Source organism: Rhinolophus ferrumequinum, chromosome 25 (assembly GCF_004115265.2).
Source record: "Rhinolophus ferrumequinum isolate MPI-CBG mRhiFer1 chromosome 25, mRhiFer1_v1.p, whole genome shotgun sequence".
Lineage (NCBI taxonomy): Eukaryota > Metazoa > Chordata > Mammalia > Chiroptera > Rhinolophidae > Rhinolophus > Rhinolophus ferrumequinum.
The window spans coordinates 6,946,400-6,970,617 of NC_046308.1; the positions used below are offsets into that span (position 1 = coordinate 6,946,400).

At 40.9% G+C, this 24,218-nt stretch overlaps 1 protein-coding gene across 1 annotated transcript in view; it reads right to left on the reverse strand.

The window, feature by feature from the left end:
• Positions 1-1,654: 1,654 nt before the first annotated feature.
• The window catches only part of BRAP (BRCA1 associated protein), a 28,538-nt gene continuing 5,974 nt past the window's right edge, over positions 1,655-24,218 (reverse strand). The window contains exons 5-12 of the mRNA XM_033097955.1: positions 20,766-20,879; positions 18,972-19,120; positions 15,409-15,484; positions 14,807-14,945; positions 14,348-14,457; positions 12,079-12,168; positions 7,221-7,324; positions 1,655-5,178 (exon numbers count right to left, since the gene is read on the reverse strand). Coding sequence (XP_032953846.1) covers positions 4,815-5,178; positions 7,221-7,324; positions 12,079-12,168; positions 14,348-14,457; positions 14,807-14,945; positions 15,409-15,484; positions 18,972-19,120; positions 20,766-20,879 — 1,146 coding nt within the window. The 3' untranslated portion in view covers positions 1,655-4,814. The remainder of the gene's footprint in view (positions 5,179-7,220; positions 7,325-12,078; positions 12,169-14,347; positions 14,458-14,806; positions 14,946-15,408; positions 15,485-18,971; positions 19,121-20,765; positions 20,880-24,218) is intronic.

Genomic DNA, 24,218 nt, shown 5'->3' on the forward strand with positions numbered 1-24,218 from the left:
TCACAAAAGGTGATTCCTGGAAAATGCTGCTGGAGCACCCTCTGGCTGTGTGCGACAAGTCACAATTTGCTTGCTTTCCGCTGGAATGTTTCCAAGAGAGCACCTCTCCTTATTCCTCCTAAAAATTTCCATTTACTCTTCTTCCCTTCTAGGTCTTTCTCTGTGTGATCTGTCCTTCTGCCCAGAAATTAGTTTGTTTCTTTTCAGTTAGCACCCGAAGTCTTTCGGTGCTAAGCATTATGTTAAGGATGTAAAGTGATACAGGTCAGTTTCCCAGAGGTGGACACCCGTCCTTCTTTAAATGGCACTCCACTTCTCCCAGTCCTTCCTCTAAGGAAGGGCCAAACTTTTGGCCCATTGGGCCATAACCAAGGGATTGAGAATTTGGAAATCAGGAATTGATACAGCTGGAGGGGTCTCAGTGGGCTCTTTTTAAATGAGGAAAGAAATGTACAAAGATGTGCTCTGGGACTTGCTGCTTCTTCCGGGCAAAAAAAACATTTCCACGGAGGCCAAGCTAGAACTGTTTTTCCTATTTGACATTTATACTTAGTGCTGTAGGTTTACTTTTATCTTTGGAAAAGAATGCGCCATCCGTCATACGGGTAGATTTACCCTGGGTGTCGTAAACCTTCATGGTCCAAGACCTTTGCAGGTGATTCCATGTTTCCCCGAAAATAAGACCTAGCCGGACTAACAGCTCTAATGCATCTTTTGGAGCAAAAGATGATATAAGACCCGGTCTTATTTTACTGTAATATAAGACTGGGTCTTTAATATAATAAATATAATACCAGGTCTTATGTTAATTTTTGCTCCAAAAGATGCATTAGAGTTGATTATCCAGCTAGGTCTTATTTTCGGGGAAACACGGTTTCATTCTTTGACCCACCTCACCCCCTGCACAAACCTCTCTGCATTTATTTCGAGAGGCTGGATCTGAAAGGAGTCTTGGGTCAGGGGATTTAGAACATGGTCTGAAAAGAAGCAAAGTGGCTTTAGTTCACTCAGGGTGCTTGGTAATTACCCTTGGAGTAACAAATGTTATCGGCACCAGCACAGCCCCGTGCCAAGTACCAAAACCACATTTTCCAGATGATTCCAGTGAGAAGTTTCTGACCCGAAGCAATTCAACATTAAGCCCCAAAGACCACAACCATCTTGTATAAAACAACAGATTGTTCATCTCTTCCTGGCCTTCTTCTCTAATGCAGCAAGAATGCAAAATCCAGATTAAAAACCAACTGCAGAGCCCCTTTCATGCGCTCCTAAGCTTCCAGAATCACAGTGTAAGCTGCTCAGTGCCAACCGTGTACTAGCTCAAATGATTCCGAAATAGTTTTGGCTTTTAGAAACACAGTTTTCAAAAATCAGTGTTTGATGGAACCTGGTATTGAAAGTGAGCATTCCGGGGAGGGCGCGCGAGTTTCAGGGGCTCAGGAAGGGTCACCATTAAGTGGTAAATGGTTACCATTACCTTAAAAAATGAAACGAGCGTGTAAAGGAGTAGATTATGATATTAATCAGGATAGAGGCCACAACCCCTCACCACCCCCCCAAAAGTGAAAAATGAAAGAAGCCTTATGTAACTTTCCTGAAGTCCACTAATGCACAAATGCAAAGAATGTCTTTTCATTCGCTCCAAGCTGACCGCAGTAGTGTTTGGGGGTAAAAATTCAACTTCAGAGGATACACTTGGCTTTGGCGCTGGGGTCAAACTTGGGGTTCCTGAAGGGAAAGGCTTTCATCCCTATTACTACTTCACTCTTTCCTGTCATTTAAAAATTGTACCTTGATAAGCCCCATCTGTGGGTGAAGCCACTATGTAGATATTCTAGGACTCCCACTTCAGAAATTTTCACAGGCAAGAATGAAGCGTGGCCAGCTGCAGAGGCCAGCTGGGGAACACTTGGTGGCTCCCTCAACTTACGGTGATGGGCAGGTCTTTGAGTGCTGTAGATGTCCTTTGGCGCCATCGAGGGAGCAGCAGTTGGGTCGTAAGACTCCTGAAAAATTTCTCTTCTGCTGCCAAGAAAGAAGTACCACAGCAGAATTGCCACGACAGTTAATTCAGCTTTATCCTGGAGAAAACAAAATAGCTTTCTTCCAATGTTGTGAGAGTGATGTTCCTTTTTTAGATGAGCCCATGGACTTCATCACATGAGCCAGAATTTGCCACCAGCCCAAGCAATGTGGCACTGGGCACAACAGCCCAACCTTAAGGACAGTATCTATAGCTAGTGGATCCCGACTGCACTAGGACAGGGGTCTCCAAGTGATGACAGAAGGTGGTTCATTCGTGCGTGATCTGCCCAGTTTTCCACACACTGCTGGCTCGGCTGTTTAAGAGTTTCTCAGCGCCCTTTCAATGTGCAGACAAGGAAGTGGTGGGGCACTTCAGTGTTTCATCTTACCCCGTGTATCCTAACAAGTCACATTGGTGACAGTTTCCAAAAATAAACAATCTCAGTGTGGTGTTGGGGCTAGAAAAAAGTCTCAGGTGTATACATTGATTACTTCAAGTTTGCAAAAGAGTTGTGCCTGGGTCTTCTCCTATCCCAAACCTCCAAATTCAGATAATTTTTCCTATTCTGTATCTGCTCAGGTACTTATTATTAGTTTGGGAAGTTGAAGCAAAGGGGCAGAAAGAATAATCATCTAGCTGCTCACTATATTATTGTAGGGTTGATTTTTATGTTGCTTTTTAAATCTGGGCCACTGATACTTAGATTATTTAGATACAAGCTCCCAAGCAAATGTCAATCAGAGAGACACAAATTTCACATGGGGCAGAATCATTTCAAAGTTTGGTTACTTTAATGCAATTTCATTGTTCAAGGTAGTATGGATGTTAAGTGGTTCACTTCCATCCTGAAGAAAACACCAATAGCTTCTATCTTGTGTAATTTTGTCAAATTAAAACTGACTTTTTAACCATTTTTTTAAACATTTTTTTATACCTCTTGGTAAGATTTTAATTTTTCTGCAACATTTTTAAAAAACCTTCAAGTAGTTTGGAAACATTTGCCTATTTGCTCATTCCTCTGGGCACAGCCTTTCAAAACATTTATCCCACCTCTACTGAAAATCTGTACTCTCCCGGCTGGTGGTAGGGCTGCTTGATGGAGGTGATCACAGAGAAATAAGGAGCCAGCAAGCTTTGTAAACTACTTCTAATTCTCTTCATTAGTATGCTACAATCCACCCCAGCTTCTGCAAGGTCAGACATGCAAGACAAGTACTTGGCCAAAAAAGCAGGATTCTAACTAGTGTAAAAATAGATTTTAAATAAAATAGAATCTCTATAGGAAAGAGAAATAGGTTATGCTTTACATTCCCACTCTTGCTCTACGGTATCTGTGTATGTAAGTCCAAGGGTGACTTATAGTTGGTCTGCCCTAAGTGAAAACTGAGAATGTTTGAGTACATTCATTTTGCAAAATTACAGGTAAGGTTCTTTGGGAAATGCTGCAGCACATCCCACAACCATGGATGGTGATTAGCGACACAGCTGGTGTGCTAACAAGTAACTTGTAAGACATGTAGGTCAAAGGGGATGAGGCCTAACCATAGGCTAAAAAACAATTCTGAAACGTGATAACTTGAACTTTGGCTAATTATAAAGCAGAAAATAAACTCACCATTTAACTGTGTGTCTTGTTAACCGATCCAGCTCCCTCTTTTGGAAGCTAAATTCCAAAGGCTCGTACTTTTAATTTTGCTCAGTTACTGCACATTATGAATTATTTGACGTTTATGTTTCTACAGAAAGTACACAGCCCCTCTGTTGGCTCACAACAAGCATTAAATGACTGTTTTAAAGGAGGCTCTGTTAAAATTCTAATTTTCGGATTCGGAAACAGCCTTTGGTTATATCTTGAAAGAGTAATTGAAAATCTGCCCAAGCTCCCTCTAGCTGCAACCTGAACATGCAGCGCAATCAACTGTAAACATTCAGAAAATACTGATCCCAGCAAAATACACAATCCGCTAGTCAGAGGCTTCACATTTTCAGATGGAAGATAAAACTGCCTGCTTATTCCTGCGAGATGCTAGGAAACCCACTCTGAGATCTGAGTCTTGGAGCCACCATGAAGCCGCCTCCATATTTGAGGTTCAGACTGAGGTGGAGAGTCATCAAAAATAAACAAAGTGGAAACACCACCATTTTTCCTACACTGTGTCTACTCTGTCGCGGGTTGTTTGTTTTTCCTGGCTAGCCCTAGAGCAAGAAGATATGGCTGCCGGAGACAAGCCAGTGCCTGGTTTATAGGCCCAGCCTCTTTTCATATAACATTTAACCAGAGCTTCAATTCCCAGGGGCAGGGTGGGATCACAACGATAGTGGACCAATGATGGGAGCTGTCAGAAATCCTCAGGAGCCAATGCGAATCTCTCTCTAAGGCAGCTGCTATGGCCTCAGGGAGCTTCGATGCTTTCGTGCTGGGTAACCTTACCTACCGACCCCAGAACTGAATGTCAAACACACCAACTCAATAAATACAACGGAAAAATACACAGATTTGGGGCATCTATCAAGTCGGAAGGCAAAATGGTCATTAGAATGTCTGAGGTTAGTGAACTGTTACAGTTGAGAAAAGCAGCCACCTTTTAAAACGCTGCCCATTTCCATCAGCTCCCCTAGGCAGCACCCTGTACGTTCATCACACCACACACTAGCAAATGAAAGATCCAAACGATTGCAGCTTGATCCGCACTTGTACTTACTTAGGGCCCAGCCTCACATTTAACCGAAGGCCCCAGCGCCCCCTCGCACCAGGGAAAAGTCTCAAGAACACCTGTGTCTCTGAAGGTCACTTGCCCCTCTTGCTGCGGCCCTTCCTGGAGGGCAGCTTCCCACTGCCCCCCGAAGAGGGGGTGCTCGAGGCGGAGGCCATGGCAATGTTGATCTGTCCCTCCTGGATCTCCTGCCGGGTCTCAGCAGGCAGGTGGTTGATCTTCTGCTGCGTCTCTAGGTAGAACATGACATCACGCAGCTGCTCCTGTATCTCGGTGATCTGCAGATCCTTCTGGTCACAGGTCTCCTTCAAAATCCTCTCCTCCTCCTTCAGCTTGTTCTGCAGGAGGACCTGATTGGCTCGCAAACACTTGTTCATTTCCTGCTCCTCTTTGAGCTCTGTGGAGAGTTTGGCTACTTTTGTGTTTAGCTGAGTGCACCTTTTGCAAAACAAAGGAAGACAAAAAGCATGTTTTTCATTTGCTGACACAGTCCCCTTTCTGCTCTGAGATCGAACAGAGGGGCCATCACCTCAGAATCCGTTTAGGGCAGACTCCTCCCTCCATAGCCAGGGTGACTGGTTTGCTGTCATTGCAACAACTTTACAAACCAAGAGTTTTGCTCTAGTTAACCCAAGTGTGGCTTCAAGATAATTTTTTTTTAAGCACAGACATTTTTCCACAGCAGAAATTATTCTGTGATTCACGGTAAAACTTCTACTGCTTCTCTGTTTTGCAGGCAAGGGTTACACAGGTGACTTAGAGATGATAACTACGATAGAGAAGTGACGGGAAAGTGACATTCTCGGAGAGTCAAGCGATCTGACCTTACTGCACTTGCTGGAGAAGGGATCTCAAAAATAGGGATTCCTTATTCTTGACGCCTGATCTTACTCATAAGTAAAGAATCACAAATTTAAACACCATTTTTATGTATCAGAATGCCCAAGATCTCACACGGGAGAAAAGAGGCATTCCCACACACTGGCACTGGAGTGTGAACTGGTAGAAACTCTCTGCAAGTCAACTTGGCAATAAGTAGAAAGTCAAAATTTCACATGCCTTTTAACACAGCTATTGTACTTCTAGGAACTTACCCTATAAAATAGATACACTCAGGACTGCCCTGACCGACAGATGGAGAAAGATGCTCATCGCAACATTGTTTACAGTGGTGTAAGATGTGAGACAACTTAAATGTCCATCAACAGAGAACTAGTTAAAATTATTCTGAGACTCTTACACAGTGGAATACCACGCAGCCATTACAAAGATCAAGGTAGGTCTAGGTGTGCCAGCATGAAAAAAATCTCTAAAACAGAGTATTTTACCAAATAGAATACCTGACATTATTCAAATTTTGTAGGAAAAAAAAGAATGTACATGAGATGTTTATACAGATACAGCAAAGACCTGGGAGAGTAAATATTCACTGGTAACATGAATAAGGGTAGCCTCTAGACAGCAGGATCTAGGGCATGAAAGGAAACTTCCAGTTTTAACTTTTTAATTCTTTAATACAGTTCAATTTGTCAGGGTACTGACAGTATAAGAGAATTTCTCATTTTTATTTCTATTAATGTTGTAGTATTGTTTTTACAACAGTTAAAAAACACCTTTGGTGAAGAGTTTCTACGTGGGGTGATGCAAAATTTAGGAAACAGATGGTGATAGTTCTACAACAGTGTGAATGTACTTAATGCCACTGAACTGTACACTTAAAAACGGTAAAATGGCAAATTTTATTATATAGATTTTTACCACCCACATAAAAAAACTATTTAAAAACAAATCCAACTTTTGATAGTGGGCAAAATGAGTGAAGTATATATGGGAACTCTTTGTTACTATCTTTGCAACTTCTGTAAATCTAAATTTACTCCAAAATAAAAGGTCTATTAAAAAAAGCTTTTAAAGAACAATTATCCCTCTTAAATTTTTTATCCATTTGTCTAGAGGTAAAAATTCAGTTATTTTTGTGACTATAACTTAAGCCAGAAAGGCAATTTCAACCAGTAGCAACTATCTTCCCAAATTACAGTAGTAGAGTATATTCTTGCTATGCTGTTCCTGAATTTTTTGCTCCATATTTTGACCTTTAGTTCATGTCCAAGACCAAAACACACGCCATCTCCAGCTTAGATACAGTCTCTTTCCTGACTGGCAGTTCTTAGCCACCACAGCTCAGAGAAGCTACAGGCTCTGGGCACAAGGAAACTGCAGGCAAAAGTGGAAGATATTTGAGCATACCATAAGCACACAGATACCAGGAAAGGACAATGCATTCCGTATGGCATGAAACACCGAGTTTTTTAACAAATAGGAAGTCACGGTAAGCTTGCTCCATATATAGGGAGATCCCTGAAAACCTGGTGATACACATACTTGAAAATAAATGTTTCATGGGAATGAAGGAAATTATCTGTTTATGGAGCCTATTACAATCAAATTTCCCAGTTAAAGAATAGACCAATTATACCTACTTTCTTTCCACAGACTGCTTTTCTTTTAGGAGATCATTTAGTCTGTGCTCCAGGTTATCACATTTCTCAATTGTTTCTTTAAATTTGGTCTTCATGTTGTTAATCTGAAAGAGCAAACAGAGATGAGTTTCATTTTACAAAGACAAAGTTGTGTGGTCTTTAGGGCTAACTTTGCCTTTTTTTTTTTTTAATTGCGTGTATATAACTTTGACAACCCAAACTTAGAAAAGGGGAGACAATCATTTTAAAGAATTCCTGTAATAGGAATAAAATAAATTGAGAAATCCTTTTTTTCTTACTATTTCTCTATACTAGGACGGAGCTGCTGAATGTCAAGTGAAACTGCTCGAAAGCAAAGACAGTTTCAGGCAGTAGAGCAAGAGATGGCTTTTCGGAGACTAGCCCAGGGCCTCCCATTCTTACACCTCACCATCGTTTTTTCTCCTTCTGAGATTACATTCTGAAAATTATCCAAATAATCCAAGAAACGAATCTAATCCAAGAAACGTGTGATAGCTGATTCTGTTTCAGGTCCCCTCCCAAACTCACTGTTAATTTTCTCATGAAGTCATATGGAACATTATCAGTTCTTGTTTTATTGAATTTATTTATAAAGGCAATCTATATGGAACTAATTCATATTACTCTGTCTTAGAAACTAAGAGAATTGACAAATCCTGCTGTATTATGTGTCAGACGGCAGCAATCCTAGCCAAGAGTCTTCTGAAGTCTAGCTAGGCAGACACCGGATTCACTCCGGTGTGAAGATCTGCAGACTTGGCAAACGTCTCAAGTCTCCTACTCTAAGGATATGGGGAGATTAGGTGGGAAGAAGTAGTGAGGCTGGGGCAATAGCATCATGGGGCAATAGGAACTGAAAGTGACTGAGCATTTAAATCCTATGGCCCAAGCACCTGCTATGTATTTTATAAATATTATTCATATTTTAGTTTTTTTCTTTTTAAAGAAGTCCCTTTAACATTTCTTGTAATACCAGTTTGGTGGTGATGAACTCTTAGCTTTTTCTTATCTGGGAAGCTCCTTATCTGTCCTTTGATTCTAAATGATAGCTTTGTTGGTTAATCTTGGTGGTAAGTTGTTGCTTTTCATTATTTTCAGTATTTCGTGCCAATCCCTACTGGCCTGCAAAGTTTCTGTTGAGAAATCAGCTGACAGTCGTATGGGAGCTCCCTTGTACCTAAGTAAACACCTTTCTCTTGATGCTTTTAAGATTCTTTCATTGTCATTTTAATTATGGTATGTCTTGGTGTGGGCCTCTTTGGGTTCATCTTGTTTGGGACTCTGCATTTCCTAGGCTTGCATGTCTATTTGCTTCACCTGGTGAGGGAAGTTTTTCCATAGTTATTTCTTCACATAAGTTTTCAATTCCTTGCTCTCTCTCTTCTTCTGGTACCGCTATGATGCAAATGTTGGCACTCTTGATGTTGTCCCAGAGGCCCTTTATACTATCCGCATTTTTTGGATTCTTTTTGCTTTTCGCTGCTCTGATGGGGTGTTTCTGGTTATTGTGTTTTCCAAATTGATAATTCGCTCTTCTGCTTCGTCTAATTTGTTGATTCCTTCTGGTGTATTCTTCATTTCAGTTACTGTATTTTTCACTTCTGACTGGTTCTTTTTTATAAAATCTTCTATCTCCATCACTTCTGGTATATGGCAATTTCTGGTATATGTCAAATAAAAACATTATGGTGTGTCTTCATCCACTATATTCACCGGATCTGGCACCATGCGACTTTTGGCTCTTCCCCAAAGTCAAAATGATTCAGGACATCGGGGCAGCTATAATAGCGCTACTAAAGACACTCAAGAAAGAGGACTTCCAGAACTGTTTCTGAAAGTGGCAACAATGATGGAATAAGTGTGTTCGAAGTGAGGGGGAGTATTTTGAGGAGGGTTATTGGCAATGTGTCTTTTACTGTAACAAATTTTTAAAAATTTAAACATTCACTGTATTGTTTGATCATACCTTGTAAATGTGACAAACTTAAATATTTTACACCTATCCTATTCTTTTTAATAAAAATGCCAGTTGTGATCCACCAAACACACTTCACAGTCCACAGCTGGGGAAAAAAAAAGATACACATGGATCTAGAGGTCCAAAGAGAAAAGAGGTATGTTGAGGGAAATTCACCTGTCCTGACGGCCTACTCTATGTTCTTCATACATGACCCTATTAAAACTAAGAACCTTGAAGTGGGTATGAGCTTCATTTTCTAGAAGAGACATGCTATAATAATTGTACTACCTCAGGCTTTAGGGGACAGGAATAGTATAATTGAAGCACACAATGAATTTCAACCCTCACCCCCACCACACACTAACTTTACAGGAGGCCCATGAACAGGAATCTGTCAGTGAAACCCATGGTGTATTACTGTTTCTCCTTGCATGTGCTCTACTGCTGGAGGTGCCAACAGACAGAGGACTGGTCCAACGGAGGACAGTGGCAGGAACAAAAGGCTCGCATCATCCAATAACTTACGGATAAGCAACATTTGTTATTAGAAAACAAAACATCTTTTTCAAGCCCTGGGAGTTTTTATTTAGGGTGGCCCTTGCCTCTATCTTACCCCTACCTAAACATAAACACAAGTTTCACAGTTTTTAGCTTCTCTGGCTCTTGGCTTTTCATGGGTATGCGTTAGAGAATGCAGTTAATCCTAAAGAATCTTAAAAGGCACGGAGAATCCTGAGCTTAGCTGTCAAGGGTCTGCACGAAGCACTTTAGGTGGTCACGCTGGTATAGTCCATAGAAAAACCCATTTAGGGAGGCTGCTCGGGTTGCCAGTGCTCCACCTCGGGACCGTAATTTGACATCAAGTGGCCATGACCCATGCTCTCTGTCCTGAGGGCTTCAGGACACGTCCTTTCCCCATGTACTCCAATCAAGCCCAATTCAGAACTAGTACGGCAAGTCACCTCGAGCGCCTCTGAAAGGCACTTCCATTGCTTGGAAAGTTCTTGTAAGAATTTCATCCTGAACTTTTTTTTTTTAAATGTATGTAATTTTAAGTTTATATAATAATAATTATTATTATTTTTATTTTAAGGAGGGCGTGCAACTCACTGTGGCCCATGTGGGGATCAAACTGGCAACTGTGGTGTTACCGTGTTTCCCCGCAAACAAGACCTAGCCGTATCATCAGCTCTAATGCATCTTTTGGAGCAAAAATTAATGTAAGACCTGGTCTTATATTATATTAAAATAAGACCGGGTCTTATATCATATTATGTAAGACCCAGTCTTATCTTGTATTAAAATAAGACCGGGTCTTATATTAATTTTTGCTCCAAAAGACGCATTAGAGCTCGTGGTCCGGCTAGGTCTTGTTTTCGGGGAAACACAGTATTAGCACCATGCTCTAACCAACTGAGCTAACCGGCCAACCCCTCATCAAGAACTGTTAACTAAAGATCATTTGAAAGCTGATGTTAAGCCTTTAAAAACCCGATTTCTCCTCATCTGTAGGCATACTCAGAAGCTGGGCCCATGGGCCTGGCATAACGTGCGATTTTGGCCCTGCCTGCTAAGCTCCAGGATAATCCCAGCTACTCAAAGGTGAGCCCCAGGCCCAGCTCTGCAGTCCGTACCAGAAGGCCCAGTCACTGGTGGGGATTCACAAACTTATTAAAATAATCATTTAAAAAATTTAGAAGCTTTTCTTTAGTACTAAAGGAATCAAAGAATTATGAACACTGTTCGTAGGTCCAGAAAATGGTTCTCAGAATCCTAGTTAAACATTAACCCTCAAGTGTTCACTGGTTTTCAAAATCCCTTTGTTGGACCCTCAGGGTTCTTTGTAAATGCTGAAAACAAAGGGAAAACCAAGCAGGTGGAGTTTTGAACCCTCCACCTGGGTCTCCACCCAAATCACCCCACTTTTCTCTTTTAACCATTGGAGTACAGAATGGCACCTTGTTTAAGGGATTATTTCGTTAAAATCTGAAAACCACCACCCTAGATCAATAAGACACTGTGGTGACCACTGAAGCTCCAGCTGCTCAATTTTGTTTCCATCAACTTCGAAGTAACATCTTGTTGCCTCAGAGGCCCATGCTCCGCTCCCCAAAGCAGCTGTTCCCAAGTTGACAAACCAACTGGCTGACTCAAATTACAACCCTCATGTACATTTTTTTTATAGAACTGCACAAGGCACTGGAAAACCTGATTGAAGTGAACTAACAAACAAACAACGCCCCCAACCCCAAAATGCTAATGCCTTTAAATCCAAGGATTCTTTTTTCCTTTCTTTTTTTTAGGGTACATACCAGGTATTTTATTTCTTCCTTAGTACAGTATAGAGCTGAGCATACAATATGATTTTAATATATTCTTGACTTAGTAATCCTAGGTGAGAATACATGTCTACTTCCCCCCCTTCTTAAATTATACTTAGTTGATTGCATTTGCAATAGAGTATTTTTGTCTCCTCCTTTTCCTCTTTTTGACTAATTTTATTCTCATTGTGGTCTAGAATTTCCTGTTCCCTGATATTGCCTTCATAGGCTCAGTCTCTAATATAATGACAACTCAGGGGTTTACCACTTCTCTCTGGAATCATGCTCTTGGTTAGATTACTGGGGTGAGCCATTTGATTCCAAATTCTTGTTTCCTTTTTTCTATCCCCCAACTCCAGCTTTATGAGACACAACTGACATATGTATAACAAAGGTTTCTTTTTAGAGGCAAAACAGTTCTCTATTCTGTATTATTTATCAGACTAAGAAGGAAGATTCTTAAGATTCTGTTTTCCCTGTACTCTGCCTGTTCCCTCCCCGACGCCAGGTTGTCCTGCCACGTGGCATTTCAGCAGTCACTAAGCCAGAAACTTACTTCTTCTGCTGTGTCCTTCTCTATTCGAACTATCTTGTTTTCCCAGTAGATTCGCTGAGATTCCAGCTGGCTTGTTAGTAAATACGAATACTAGAAACATAGAGAATAAACACCAAAATATAAGTCACTGTTGTAAGTCTCTGAAATTCAATTAAAACCTGACTTTTAATGACCTATGGAGTAACAGTAACCATCAGAATATACATTGAACCTTGGTTCTACTCTACTCACTACACCACAATCACACTCCTGTACTCGGGGTTAACAATCTAGTCAGGGACAAACAGACAAATGTACGTGAAAAAAACTTCTGTTTCTCTTTAAGCTGACTTTAAGAAGAACCACACAGTTTTAAAATTAAAGTGTAACTCAAACCAGCTCATCCTTCCCCTCAGCCCCGCCCCCGCCCCCCCCCCACGCACCAGGAGACTGTCCATGTCCCTCCCAGCCTTGGGTTACGCCCCCTCTCAGCTCCTTTGGCTCTGCCTGTCATTAATAGTACTTGTAACACCAGCACTTAATCACTGGTTCACCTGCCTGTCCCCCTGACTGGGCTGTGAACTCTTTGAAAGCGAGGGTTACATCTTTATTTCTGTACCCCCCGTGTCTGGAACATGCTAGATGTCAAGAAATGTTTGCTGCCTCACTACATGAATGAACAGCGCTGCGTAACTACAGGGAAAGGATAGGCGGCTTTTGACAGTAGTACTTCTGAAAGAAAGTGAGATTTGAGAGGGCTCTTGACAGCCAGGAGGAGGAGACAGACAGAGATCTGATTCCAGAGAACTATTGGACCTAGATGTGAGCTGTGGATGTTTAAGTCTCTTCAGAGATGAAATAGTAACACCAGTGGCTGGGGTCTAGGGTTTGGAGAGATGGGGGTCTATGGAAAGCTCTGGGGTATTATGTTGAGAAATGTGGGCCAAGGAATGGAATTGGAAAGACTATTCTAGGAGACTAGACGAAACTGAAACATGTTTGTAGGCTAGAGAAGAGACTGAAGGTGCAACAAAGAGAAAGGACAACTGGGAGAATGGATATGTCACTAGAATGCAATTTTCATGAGGACAGGCAGTTTGATGCTGTATTCCCACCACCAGGAAAAGTGGCTGACAGACAGCAGCCGTCAGTAAATATTCACTGACACACTTACAGTTATTGTGGAAGGGTTACTTATTCTAAAAACGTAAAAGGTTTGAACTTTTGTCATGACAATACAATTTATTAATGGTAACAACATCAGCCTTATTTTAGGCCCTTCTACCGAATCTATCAGACATTAAAAGTCTAAAGATAAGCAAGTTTTCAAATATCCCTTTCCTCTCAAGGTTAAGGTATGTTTTTAAAACAATCATTTTGAAATTTATGTGCAACAGGACTCGTATTAAACTTCTCCGTTAACATAAAATTGGTACTACGTTGATTTTATAGTAGATGGGATTTACTGCTATGGAGAAAACCAGCTTGTGCTCATTTTGTTGTTTCTTTAAATATATGAATACCTTAAAATGGCTTTATGTATCTAAGCGTCGAATTCAGAAACTATATACTTTGAGCATACATTTGAATACATAAGCCTCTAATTCATAACATGCCAGCCTAATATATACAGGAAAGCTTCTTGGACACAGAAAGACGCTAGAGGGGTTTCCTCTTTCTGACCATGTCTGCTCAGTTTCCAACTGCTACTGAAATGCCTACAGGAAGGTTATTAACTTCCAGTTTTATAGCAGCTTACAAAGGGCACCCTTAATACTAGAGCTCGGGACAATGAGAAACATCACTTTGAAAATACCGTGAGGCACAGGGGACAGCCGGCCCGGTGGTTCAGGTGGTTGGGGCGCCGTGCTCCTAATGCTGAGGTCGCCGGCAGGCAGCGAGAGCTGCCGTGAGAGGCTGACTGACAACCAACTGCCTCAGCGGGGGGAGCGCAAGGCTCCTAATACCAGCGTGGGCCAGGGAGCTGTGTCCTACACAACTAGACTGAGAAACAACGGCTTGAACTGGAGTTGGGGGGAGGCGAAAGAAGGGGAGGAAAAATTTAAAAATTAAAAAAAAAAAATAGTAAGGCACCGTGAAATTTAGATTTTCAAAGAAAATCAGACAAAATAAAAATATTTTCATAATCCTTCACAGCAATAATAGAACTTTAAAAAAAGCTGACATGCAGAGTAAATGGCAGTATTTAAAGCCCAAACCACCTTTCAAGTTAGAATAGTAAAAAGCAGTAGAAATAGGTATTTCATAATTACTAATAATGTTATCTTACCTCTAATTGTAAGGCATCTATTTTCTCTTCCTGGCAAGTATCACCCTCACATTCATACTGTACTATTTTTCCGTCTGTTTTACTTGCAACCAGTCGATGGACATAATTATCTAAAGAAAAGAATGAGTCAACCAAGGCACATTTCTCTCAGAATGAAAAGTGTCTTCATGAGCTTTTAACTTTGACCAAATTTTTGTTTTTCCCGATCTAAATTGCAATGTTTCTTTAAGAGTGGGCTAAATCATTTGAATTTTAAAAAAGAATCAGAGGGCAAGCGTGGAAGTATTAACTCTCTTTATAGCATGCAATTCAGGCCATTCACAGGACATAGTGCCCTATAGGGCTCAAGTTTGCCACAACTATCAGGAAGATGTCAAGCCGGGAGAGAAAGCAGAAAGGTTCTGAAGGAGAAGTGTTCATACAGAATGCACCAAATTAGAGAATGAGAGTGGGGTTCACCTCCAGCATAGTCCCAGACTCGATGGTTGGTGAGCTGCATGGCATAGGTGTGCTGGGTTTCCTCAAAGTGCTTATAAGCGTGTCGACTTACATATCGTCCACATCCTATGTGGCCACATATTAAACAAATCCAAAGGTTCTGCCAAGAAGAAGGTTTGATCTTAATTAGTTATATAAAAAAATACATGATCTGCCCCACTGAGAGTGGGAAGGGGGCTGACACAGAATAAAATTTAGAGTTGTTTCTACAGGAGTTTTGAATAAATGTGTTTAAAACCCAACAAGCAAGGATGCTTTTATGGGTCAATCATTTTCTCGCTCCAATTTTTATGGAACGCTATGTAAATACGTAGCAAGAAAAAAGTTTCTCATTTATCAATAAAAAACAGAGCTTTTTCAAAGAACAAAGAATAAAAGCATGAAGTATTTTGTTTAGGAGTCAAATAATCTTTGTAGTTATATTTCTTGACTGACCCTAGACTAAAAGAAAAAAAAATCAGTCTTGAAAAAGCATTTACAAGAATTTAAGCCATGCAGGGCAGAAGAAAAACCCAGACAGTTAAAGCTGTGTTCATTATTCTTTCCCACTACCCGTTACTTACTTCCTGAACACCACATTCAAAACACTTATTTTCTTCTACTGGCTCTGGAGTTTGACAGTATCGGCAAACGGGACACCTATCCAGGACACCAAAAGATAATGGTACAGATTAAATATAAAAGACAGCTGTTACACAACCCAAAAATCAAAAGTTGAATTTTAAATCCTCACTCTTATGTACTTTTACCATAACTAAAAATATCATTCAAAAGATACTTTTGAGCTATTCTCAAACAAAATGAAAAAATATAAAATCCTGTTAAAGCAGAAGAAAAGGGAGCAATCTCATTACCTTTTCCCACTCCCTTATCTAAAGTTTACATAATCAAAGAACTAAATATCTATAGGTTAGGATTAGGGACTTGAGACAAGTTATTAATTTTGTTTCATGTCTGGTTATCCATATAAAGTATTTTTACTCTAAACACTCTACCTGGTCCCCACTTCCCAAAGGTTTAAGTCATTTAAAATGTACCCTGTCTGCTCAAGGTTGCTCCTAAGAGTTGGAGCTAAAATCTGTAGTAAATTTCACCAAATTATTAAAAAAATAAAAAAGATGTTACTATAATTCCTGAAACACACGTGACATTTTCCCATACCATGAGCATGATATAGAAGAAGATACCACTGCACTGAGAGTACTCAAGTTTCGATTTATAAAAAGCCAATAAAAATGGCACTGAAGCCAAATTCATAGATACACAGAGTAGAAAGGTGGTTACCAGTGGCTGGGGGGAGAGAAAACAGGGGTACAATATTTCAGTTACGCAAGATGAGTAAGTTCTGCAAAGCTGGTGTACATCAATGTGACTACAGTTGACAATATTATACTGTGTACTTGAAATTTGCTAACAAGGTAGAACTTGGGTGTTCTCACCACCAGAAAAAAAAGGAAGAAGGAAGACAAAAAGGGAAATGGCAAAGGTATGAAGTGGCAGGTATGTTGACTGGCTTGGTTGTGGTGAATATTTCAGTGTATACATATGTTGGGTCATCAAGTCATACACCTTAAATATATACAATTTCTGACTGTCAATTATACCTTAATAAAGATGAAAAAACAGGGGGGCATTGAAAAAAATTCATTAACCCTTGTCTGTTATACTCAAGACAAAATAACTAAGTACCAGTCATGAATATTTGTGTCAGATGAGCAGAAGTACTAGAAAGTGAGTTATAGTTGAGGCTAACTGAATTGGTGCCAAAAAGAATGTTCACGATACAACGAGTATCAGTTTGTTACCCAACTAAGTAAATAAAACCAAGAAAAGGAAATTAGCGGAATAACACTTGGTTCTTGTCACAGATAAGGAGTCTGTTTCCAAAGAGAAAGCTAAAGGATCTAGTCTGTCTCTTTCTTATCAAGAGAAGACCGAAGACAAACTTGAAGAAATAACAAAATGGCAGCTGGTAAGCAGCAGGCATCTGGTCAGAGGTAAAAACTAGCTCTGTCATCACTTTGGTCTGCTTGGTGGCTACAGTAGTGGTTGGATAAGAAAACAAATTAATTCTGAAATGTAATTTTCTACATGGTGACAGAATGATCTTTCTGAAATGTATGAACCTGAGAATAAAAAGGGAAAAACTTACAAAAATAAACTTATCTGTACTATACAACTAGCACTCTATGATATACCATCTCATCTATTAAAAAATAATTAAGTTTATTAAATTTTCCTGCCTTCCCCTCCAAAAATAATTCCTGAGGAGATATTTGAGGAAAACCTCCTAGAATGTCCTTCTTTGTCATCACGTGTCAAAATACCACCCTTCGAGACCTGGTACCAATGCTACTTCCTCCACGCAGTCCTCCCTGACCACCCTGGTGGGGGAGCCATCTCTATGTCCTCCAATCTCTACCCGGAATCATATGCATTTATGTATATGAGTACAGTCTCTTAGCAGTCTGAACCTCCTTGAGGAGGATCTGTGTCTGATTCTCTCCCACTAGCACCCAGGCCTGTACTATACATATACTGAGGCTCAAAACCTACTTGCTGAAGGACCTGCATGTTTAGTGGGGGCAGCTGCTAGGCCTCACACCCCACCCTGAATTCCAGTCCCAGTTCTGGCCTTCTCTGGCCATGACACTTCCAATATGCTAACTTTCACCTCTGTAAAATGAGGAGGCTGTACAAGATAGTTGTTGAAGAAACTTCCCACTTTAAAATGCTATGATTCTACTAGTATGACGCTTAACCTGTACTGAAAGTAAAACTGGAGTGGTGGAGAACAAAAAGGTGTCCAGAACTTATATGGTGTGGCAGATGGACACAAGATACAGAAAAACGCTTTATGGAATGCACACATCTCAGTGTGGTTTTATTCACGGCAAATTTAAACTTGGCCAATTCTTCCCCAATGATGCCACACAACTGACTGAGGACTCTATAGAAAAGATTCTTTTGCAGCTAAATAAGTTATGGAAAACCCAGGGTTTATTATCTGCTCAAGAATATTTGAGTTCCTACTATGTACCAGGTCTCCTGCTAGGTGTGAGGGGCACAGCAATGAGCAAGCCAGACAAGGTCCCCGCTGTGTGAAAGCTGCCACTCTTTTGGTCACTTGGGGACGGAGAAGAGATTCCTGTGGACTCTCACGGCTAACTTCTGGGCTTTGGCATGTGATTTTCCCCTTCCCACATATGTCCCTCCCCCCACACTGCCTTCTCTCTGGTCCCCTCTTCACGTGGCTAACTCCTACTCATCTTCCTTGAGATACCACTTCTCAGCCAGCCCTGGCTGTGTCAGGGCCCTAGTTCTGCAGTCACAGCACTGCATACTGCTCCTTTCTAACACCTGTTATGGCTGTGACTTCACATTTATTTGTACAATTATTTGATTCTGCGCCTTCCTCTCTATACTGGGAAACCCAAGAAGCCAGCGTCTGATTTACCTTTCTAGCTAAGTCCCACCCACTGCGCAGTTTGCAAAGGGAGCAACAAACCTCAATTAAAAACAAAAGGTACAGGTTACTTACACCTCAGTTCTTTTTGTGCCCAATGCCGCCCTACAAATAAGGCCTCTGTTGCCCTGGGAAACAGGACACTGTAGGTGTGTATGTGCCTCATATTTAGTGAGTGCTATTGCTACTGGCTATTGAGCCATCAACATTATCAACAATGTGATAAATCTAAAACGTTAGATTGCTACAGCCCAGTGGATAAGAAAGCGAAAGAAAATAAATGACAGACATCAGTGCAGGTGATAAATACAATTTTAGACCTAGATTTCATCGTAGTATGAGAGCTTCAAAGCTAAGCTGTTTTTGTTGTTGTTCTCATTCTCTGGCTCTTGGAAGGAAACAATAACTCACGCTGCTTTGGGAAATTCTACAAGGATTCAAAATCAACATACTAAAAGACTTGGTCTGAGAATGCTGGTTCCCATGTGAACTGAAGAAAGTGAAGAAAAATGGAAGGCCCTTCCATGTGACCTCATTACTATTGTGGAGCCCAGGTTTAGAAAGTCAAATACTTGGAATGGTTCATTTTTGGTGGTGGCTCTTTTGAATTCTGGGTAATTGTGGGCTTTGATAGGGTGGGATAGGAGCTCCTGCACTCACGTTGTGTCGTCCCAGCGCTGCAGACACTGGCTGTGGAAGCTGTGGTTACATAACGTGGTGAGGATGCCATTCACAGACTCATCCATGCGCTCCAGACACACCGTGCACTTGGGGAGCTCGGTCAGGTCCATCACGGGGAGACTGGCGCCCTACAGGGAAACACCTCACGTAAGTCTCACTCTTCACCCACTGGTTCTCATTTTAAAAAAACAACAGTAGTTTTCTTGTGGCTTTTTGACTCCTGGCAGTATGTTTTCAACACTATTGCTCTCTGCGAATAACTTAAATTGGTAAGATTTTCATTCATTCAACAAATACTGATAGAGCACCTCCTATATTCCCAGGTACTGGGGACATGGAGGTGAACAAAACAAAGACCCTTGCCCTCACGGAGCTGACACTGTAGGAAGGAAGACTGCTGCTGAAACTTTAACAGAGGATCTAAAATGTTACCAGACTCTGAGCTCTAACTCTAAAGGTCTGTGACTATAACAGAACACAAATGAATAAAAGCAACAGAATACGAATGGATCTGAATAATTTTTCCAGAGTAAACTGAAACGTAACACATTCTACTAAGTGATAATAGTATCAACAACAATGATTTTATTTACTTATTCATTTAACACATATTTATTAAGTCCCTGCTATGTGTGTCAGACCCTGTTCTAGGTGTGGAACAATGGTGAGCAAAAACAGATTCAGTAAGTCCCAAAAAACAAAGTCAGCCCCTGCCCTCAGAGAGCTTAAAATCCAGTAGAGAGACAAAAATCAAGTTTTAAAAAAGAGTATAATTACCAATAGTCTTAAGTGCTATGAAACAAAAGTAAAGAACAGGAAGCTAGAACAGGGTGTGACATAGGGGACATATGGTTTAGGTGGTCAAGAACGGCACCCCAAGACACTAATTTTCCATCTGAGCCCCACCAGCTGTAAGACGAGCAGGAATTAACGAGGCAAAGGTGGGAGGCACGCACGGGACAGGCTGAGAAAAAGCACGTTAATCTAGGGTCCGTGAAGAGCAGATATTTACAGGAAATCTCTCAAGGGGCCGAGTTCATTTAGAGAAAAGAATCTCTAACGCTGAGGGCTTGCACAGCACCTGGCAGAAAGGAAGCCTGATTTTATCACGTATCAATTTTTATTTTACCTCATCTAATGACAGAACAATCTAATCAGAACTTATTTCCAACAAGCTGATTTAGGTCTATTTTAAAAGAAAGGAAATCTTAAAAATATAATACAGTTGAATCTGCTACTTTATGATTCCAGTGAGCACATATGGTAGGAAAGGTTACCAGGGAAGATGGCAGATCAGAGCAATTACAAACTGCTAGCAAAACAGAATCAAAAATTAAGATGGGAATTAAGGGCTGAAATTTAAAACAAAAACACTTCTTCTAGGCTCCAGATGATGTTTTATTTATCTAGAATAGATGAACACTCAATTTCAATAATTTAGATATCCTTTTTTTTTCTTTTATGGTTTTGGACAATCTGAAAAAACTTAAGATAAAATACACCATTTTAAAGTATACAATTCAGTGTTTTTTAATATATTCGCAAGTTTGAGCAAGCATCCCCACGATCTAATTCTGGAATACTCCTATTACCCCAGAACGAAACCTCGTACTCATTAGCGGTTACTCTCCATTCCTCTCTTCCCCACACCTCCGGCAACCACCCATCTTTCTGCACACTGGCCTGTGCTGGACATTCCCACAGACACCTGAACTCTCAACTGTACACTATACAAATATACTTATGTCAAATACAAGAATTATTCACACTTACATCTTCCGATTTCAGTACTTCAGCCCTTTCCACATAGACCAGCTGGCAAACATCATCTTCTATTGAGTTGAACTGGCGGCCATTGCATGCCACGTAAAAACTATCTGCATCGGCCTAGGTATACCAATGGGGGTAAAGAAAAACATTGAGAGATCCTGAAAACATGCTTTATATTCAAGATGCATAGCAGCAATTATTCTCTTCATCAGCTTTTAAAATTTATATTTAGGAGAGAAAGCAACCACCAAAAGTAACATCTTGAAACAGGAAGCAGGTTCATAGGCTAATCGAACTCTGCAAGATAGTTTTACTTGAATGAGCAGAAGCTACTGAAGTGCAATAAGCTGACAGCTAGTTCAATATTAATATTCAACCAGTAACAGACATTTCCCTTGGTATCAGTACTTGCCGTACCTCTAGTCAGCACTTTCACTGCAGCTGAAAGTAAACACTTATTTTTGCAAAGCTTGGAACCAAATCATAACTGACGATTGTTAGGAAATAATTAAAAAAACCGAACAGGCAGCATCTATGTTAGAAAAAATAAAGCACCAGTGGTACTGGTATGGAGCGAAAAGCAACTCCTTTTCTTCAATAAACCAAATAATAATAATATGTGATAGCTAAGGATCCCATTAGAAGAGTTTAAACAACCTAGTGTGTAATACCAAAAATAAAACTCTTGGGCCAAGATCAAGATGAACCAGCTTGTAAAATATTAACAGTCTCATTAGTATTGGAACCAAAGATAGATGGAATCAGAAATAATCCCCTTTAGGCAAAGCTGCAAAGGCACATGCACATCTGTGAACATGGACACAAGTAAATCAAACCTTCTAGTCTATCCTTAGTAGAAAGTAATAAAGAGGTGACTTCAGTTTTTAAACTCAGCAATTTTTAGAGGCAGCTGGGAAGCCAAGGCTTTTCTGGATTTCACTGCCACGTAGCTACTAGCGCAAGCATAGGAAGTTGTGTGCTTTGGCCCTACCAAGGTAGACAAGCTGCTTGCGGGGAGGGAGGTGTTCTGCAAAAGGAAATGCCACACTGCCAACCTCCAGGAAGAGATTCAAGTCTGTACCAGGCAAAAATAATCCTGTCTACCTTCACAGGGTCCTGAATCTTACAGCCAAAGCTTGTAAGCTTTTCAGCAGCTTTTAATTTCACTCCGATGATGTAATTCAAGCATGGATTCTTGATTAGTTATGCTTTCTTAATATGACCAAACGAGCTAAACAGCTGAAGAAGGATGACCAGTTCTGAACATAGTTATATTGGGGAGGGGAAGAGGCGCTTCCTTCCAGCAAACAACCTATGTATTGGGTACAAGGCATTTTAACTTCAAAATGTTAAAAACTAGTACTTAGATAATACCTCTCCTTCACACTAAGAGGAGGCAACCTAACACGGCTGCCCCCAGTCTTGATGAGCAATGGCTTTTTCTTGAAATGCTTATCGATGAGTAAGTGGCACACTGAACAAATGGATCCATGTCCTGAAGGAGGCGACTGCCTGGAAGTGAGGGCCACAGGTCGGCTCTTCAGGGCCTGAAGCACCACCAGGAGCTGCTGCAGCTGCTCCAGCGGAGGGAGCAAAGGCAGAGCCTCGTCAGACCTCCAGCTCTGTACACGCTCACTAAGCGAATGCCTCCTCGGAGGAGGGGACCAGGTTTGTGACATTGGGCGTGTGGATGAAGTCTACTCAATACCACATAAATTATTCCTTTCTTGCGGGAGTTGTTTAGACCAAAGAAATGTACGTTTTAAACACGCTGATTTCTCCTTTAACATGTTGGTACTGGAAATGAAACTTCACTTGTTTAAGTCTTTACTGAGTACCCAGCATATGCCAGGCTCTGCGCTATGCCCTAGGACGAGAGCAGGGAACAAAACACACATGCTTCCTACCTCACCTCACCAAATGAACAAAAAAGCCTGAGGCTAAGGGCAAAAAACCAACAAACAACTCTTTCACTTAAAATGCTTGCATGGTATGGAGCTCAAAATTTAAAGAAACCCCGCTTTTTATTTATTTCTCCCTAGTGCTTGTTCTTATTGTTCTCTTCTCAGGATAAACTCAAGAAAAAGAAACATCCATTATAATCAAGGTTTTACTGTCATGCTCATCGACTGCAGTGTTGAGAACTTAGTTTTACTTCTCAAAAGAGGGGTCCCCTAGGCTGCCCTAAGCATGCAAGTGAAAATGAGCCAACACACTCTGTTGAGAGGTGACCTGTCCTGTTTGTCCCCAAAAACTCCAAAATTGAACCCCCTCCTGCCTTCCTGTGTCCTGATGAATGACAAATTCCTTAACCGAAGACTAAGTTTCCTAAAGGTCACAGTGTAAGTGTGTAAGCACACTTCCAGCATAAAGCTGAGGCCAAAAGAAATTCAAGAAATTATAAGAGATAGAGAGAAGGCCTATTAGTTCTTAATCAAAATTCTCTGCTGGGAAAAAGAAAGCAATAATATAGTTAGCTGTCCAGCCTATGGAGTCAGGCTGCCATTTCGTAAGTGTTCAGCAGTGGGTGCCTACTGAGTCTATTATTCCCTTTAGAGCCTAATATTAACTTAATGTCAAGTCTTATACTAAGAGAGTGTTTTTAGGCCTTCGAAAGTCCCTGGTAGGATATGCCTCAGACCCTAAGATCCAGCATCAACAATAAATACCACTCATGATACCATGGTCAAGGGTTCTAGGCCTGTGGGGAAGAGCAGGCAGCAAGCAGTTTGAAAGTCTCAGAAAACATCTGTCAACTTGAGCAACCCGCACTTGGTCACAAGACAGAGATGGACAGTACAGAAGTACAAAGAAAATCCATTAACAGTAAGAGAAAATTTCCACAGTATTATCTGCACATTACAAAGCACTTGCTCCAGAGAAGTTTTTAGGTTTATTAGGCTTCAGATTATTTAACGAGTCTAATATATTCTCAAACATTTTTTTCCCAATATGTTGCTGTGACTCTTCCTGTGTTACTTGCTGATCACCCTTAATTTTAAAGTAGAAGCTGTAACTAAAATATTTCCATGACACAATTTCTTGCAGACAGTGACTACTTTCCCTTCCCCACACTTTTATGCCACGCCTACTGGAAGAGGGGTACGCCCCACGCGTTAGAAGTGAGGGCTCAATCCCAGCTCAGTTACTTATTTCTAGCTGTGTAGCCCTGGACTAATCACCGGTCTCTCTCTGCAGCCCATTTCCTCACTTGTCAAACAAGGATCGCAACAGTACTTGAATATCCCACAGGGTTACGTGAGGATTAAGTGAGGTGATGCACGCTTAGCACAGTGAGTGGCACAGAACAGGCAGTCAGTAAATGCAGAACGTTACCATCGCTATCCTTACGGTCCCATGTGCAAACAAATGCAAGCGGTGTAAGGTGCCACTTGCCCATTGTTTGCAAAACTCTTCAGTGACCTTGGGAGGTCTCTTGACAGTTAGTGAAAGCAG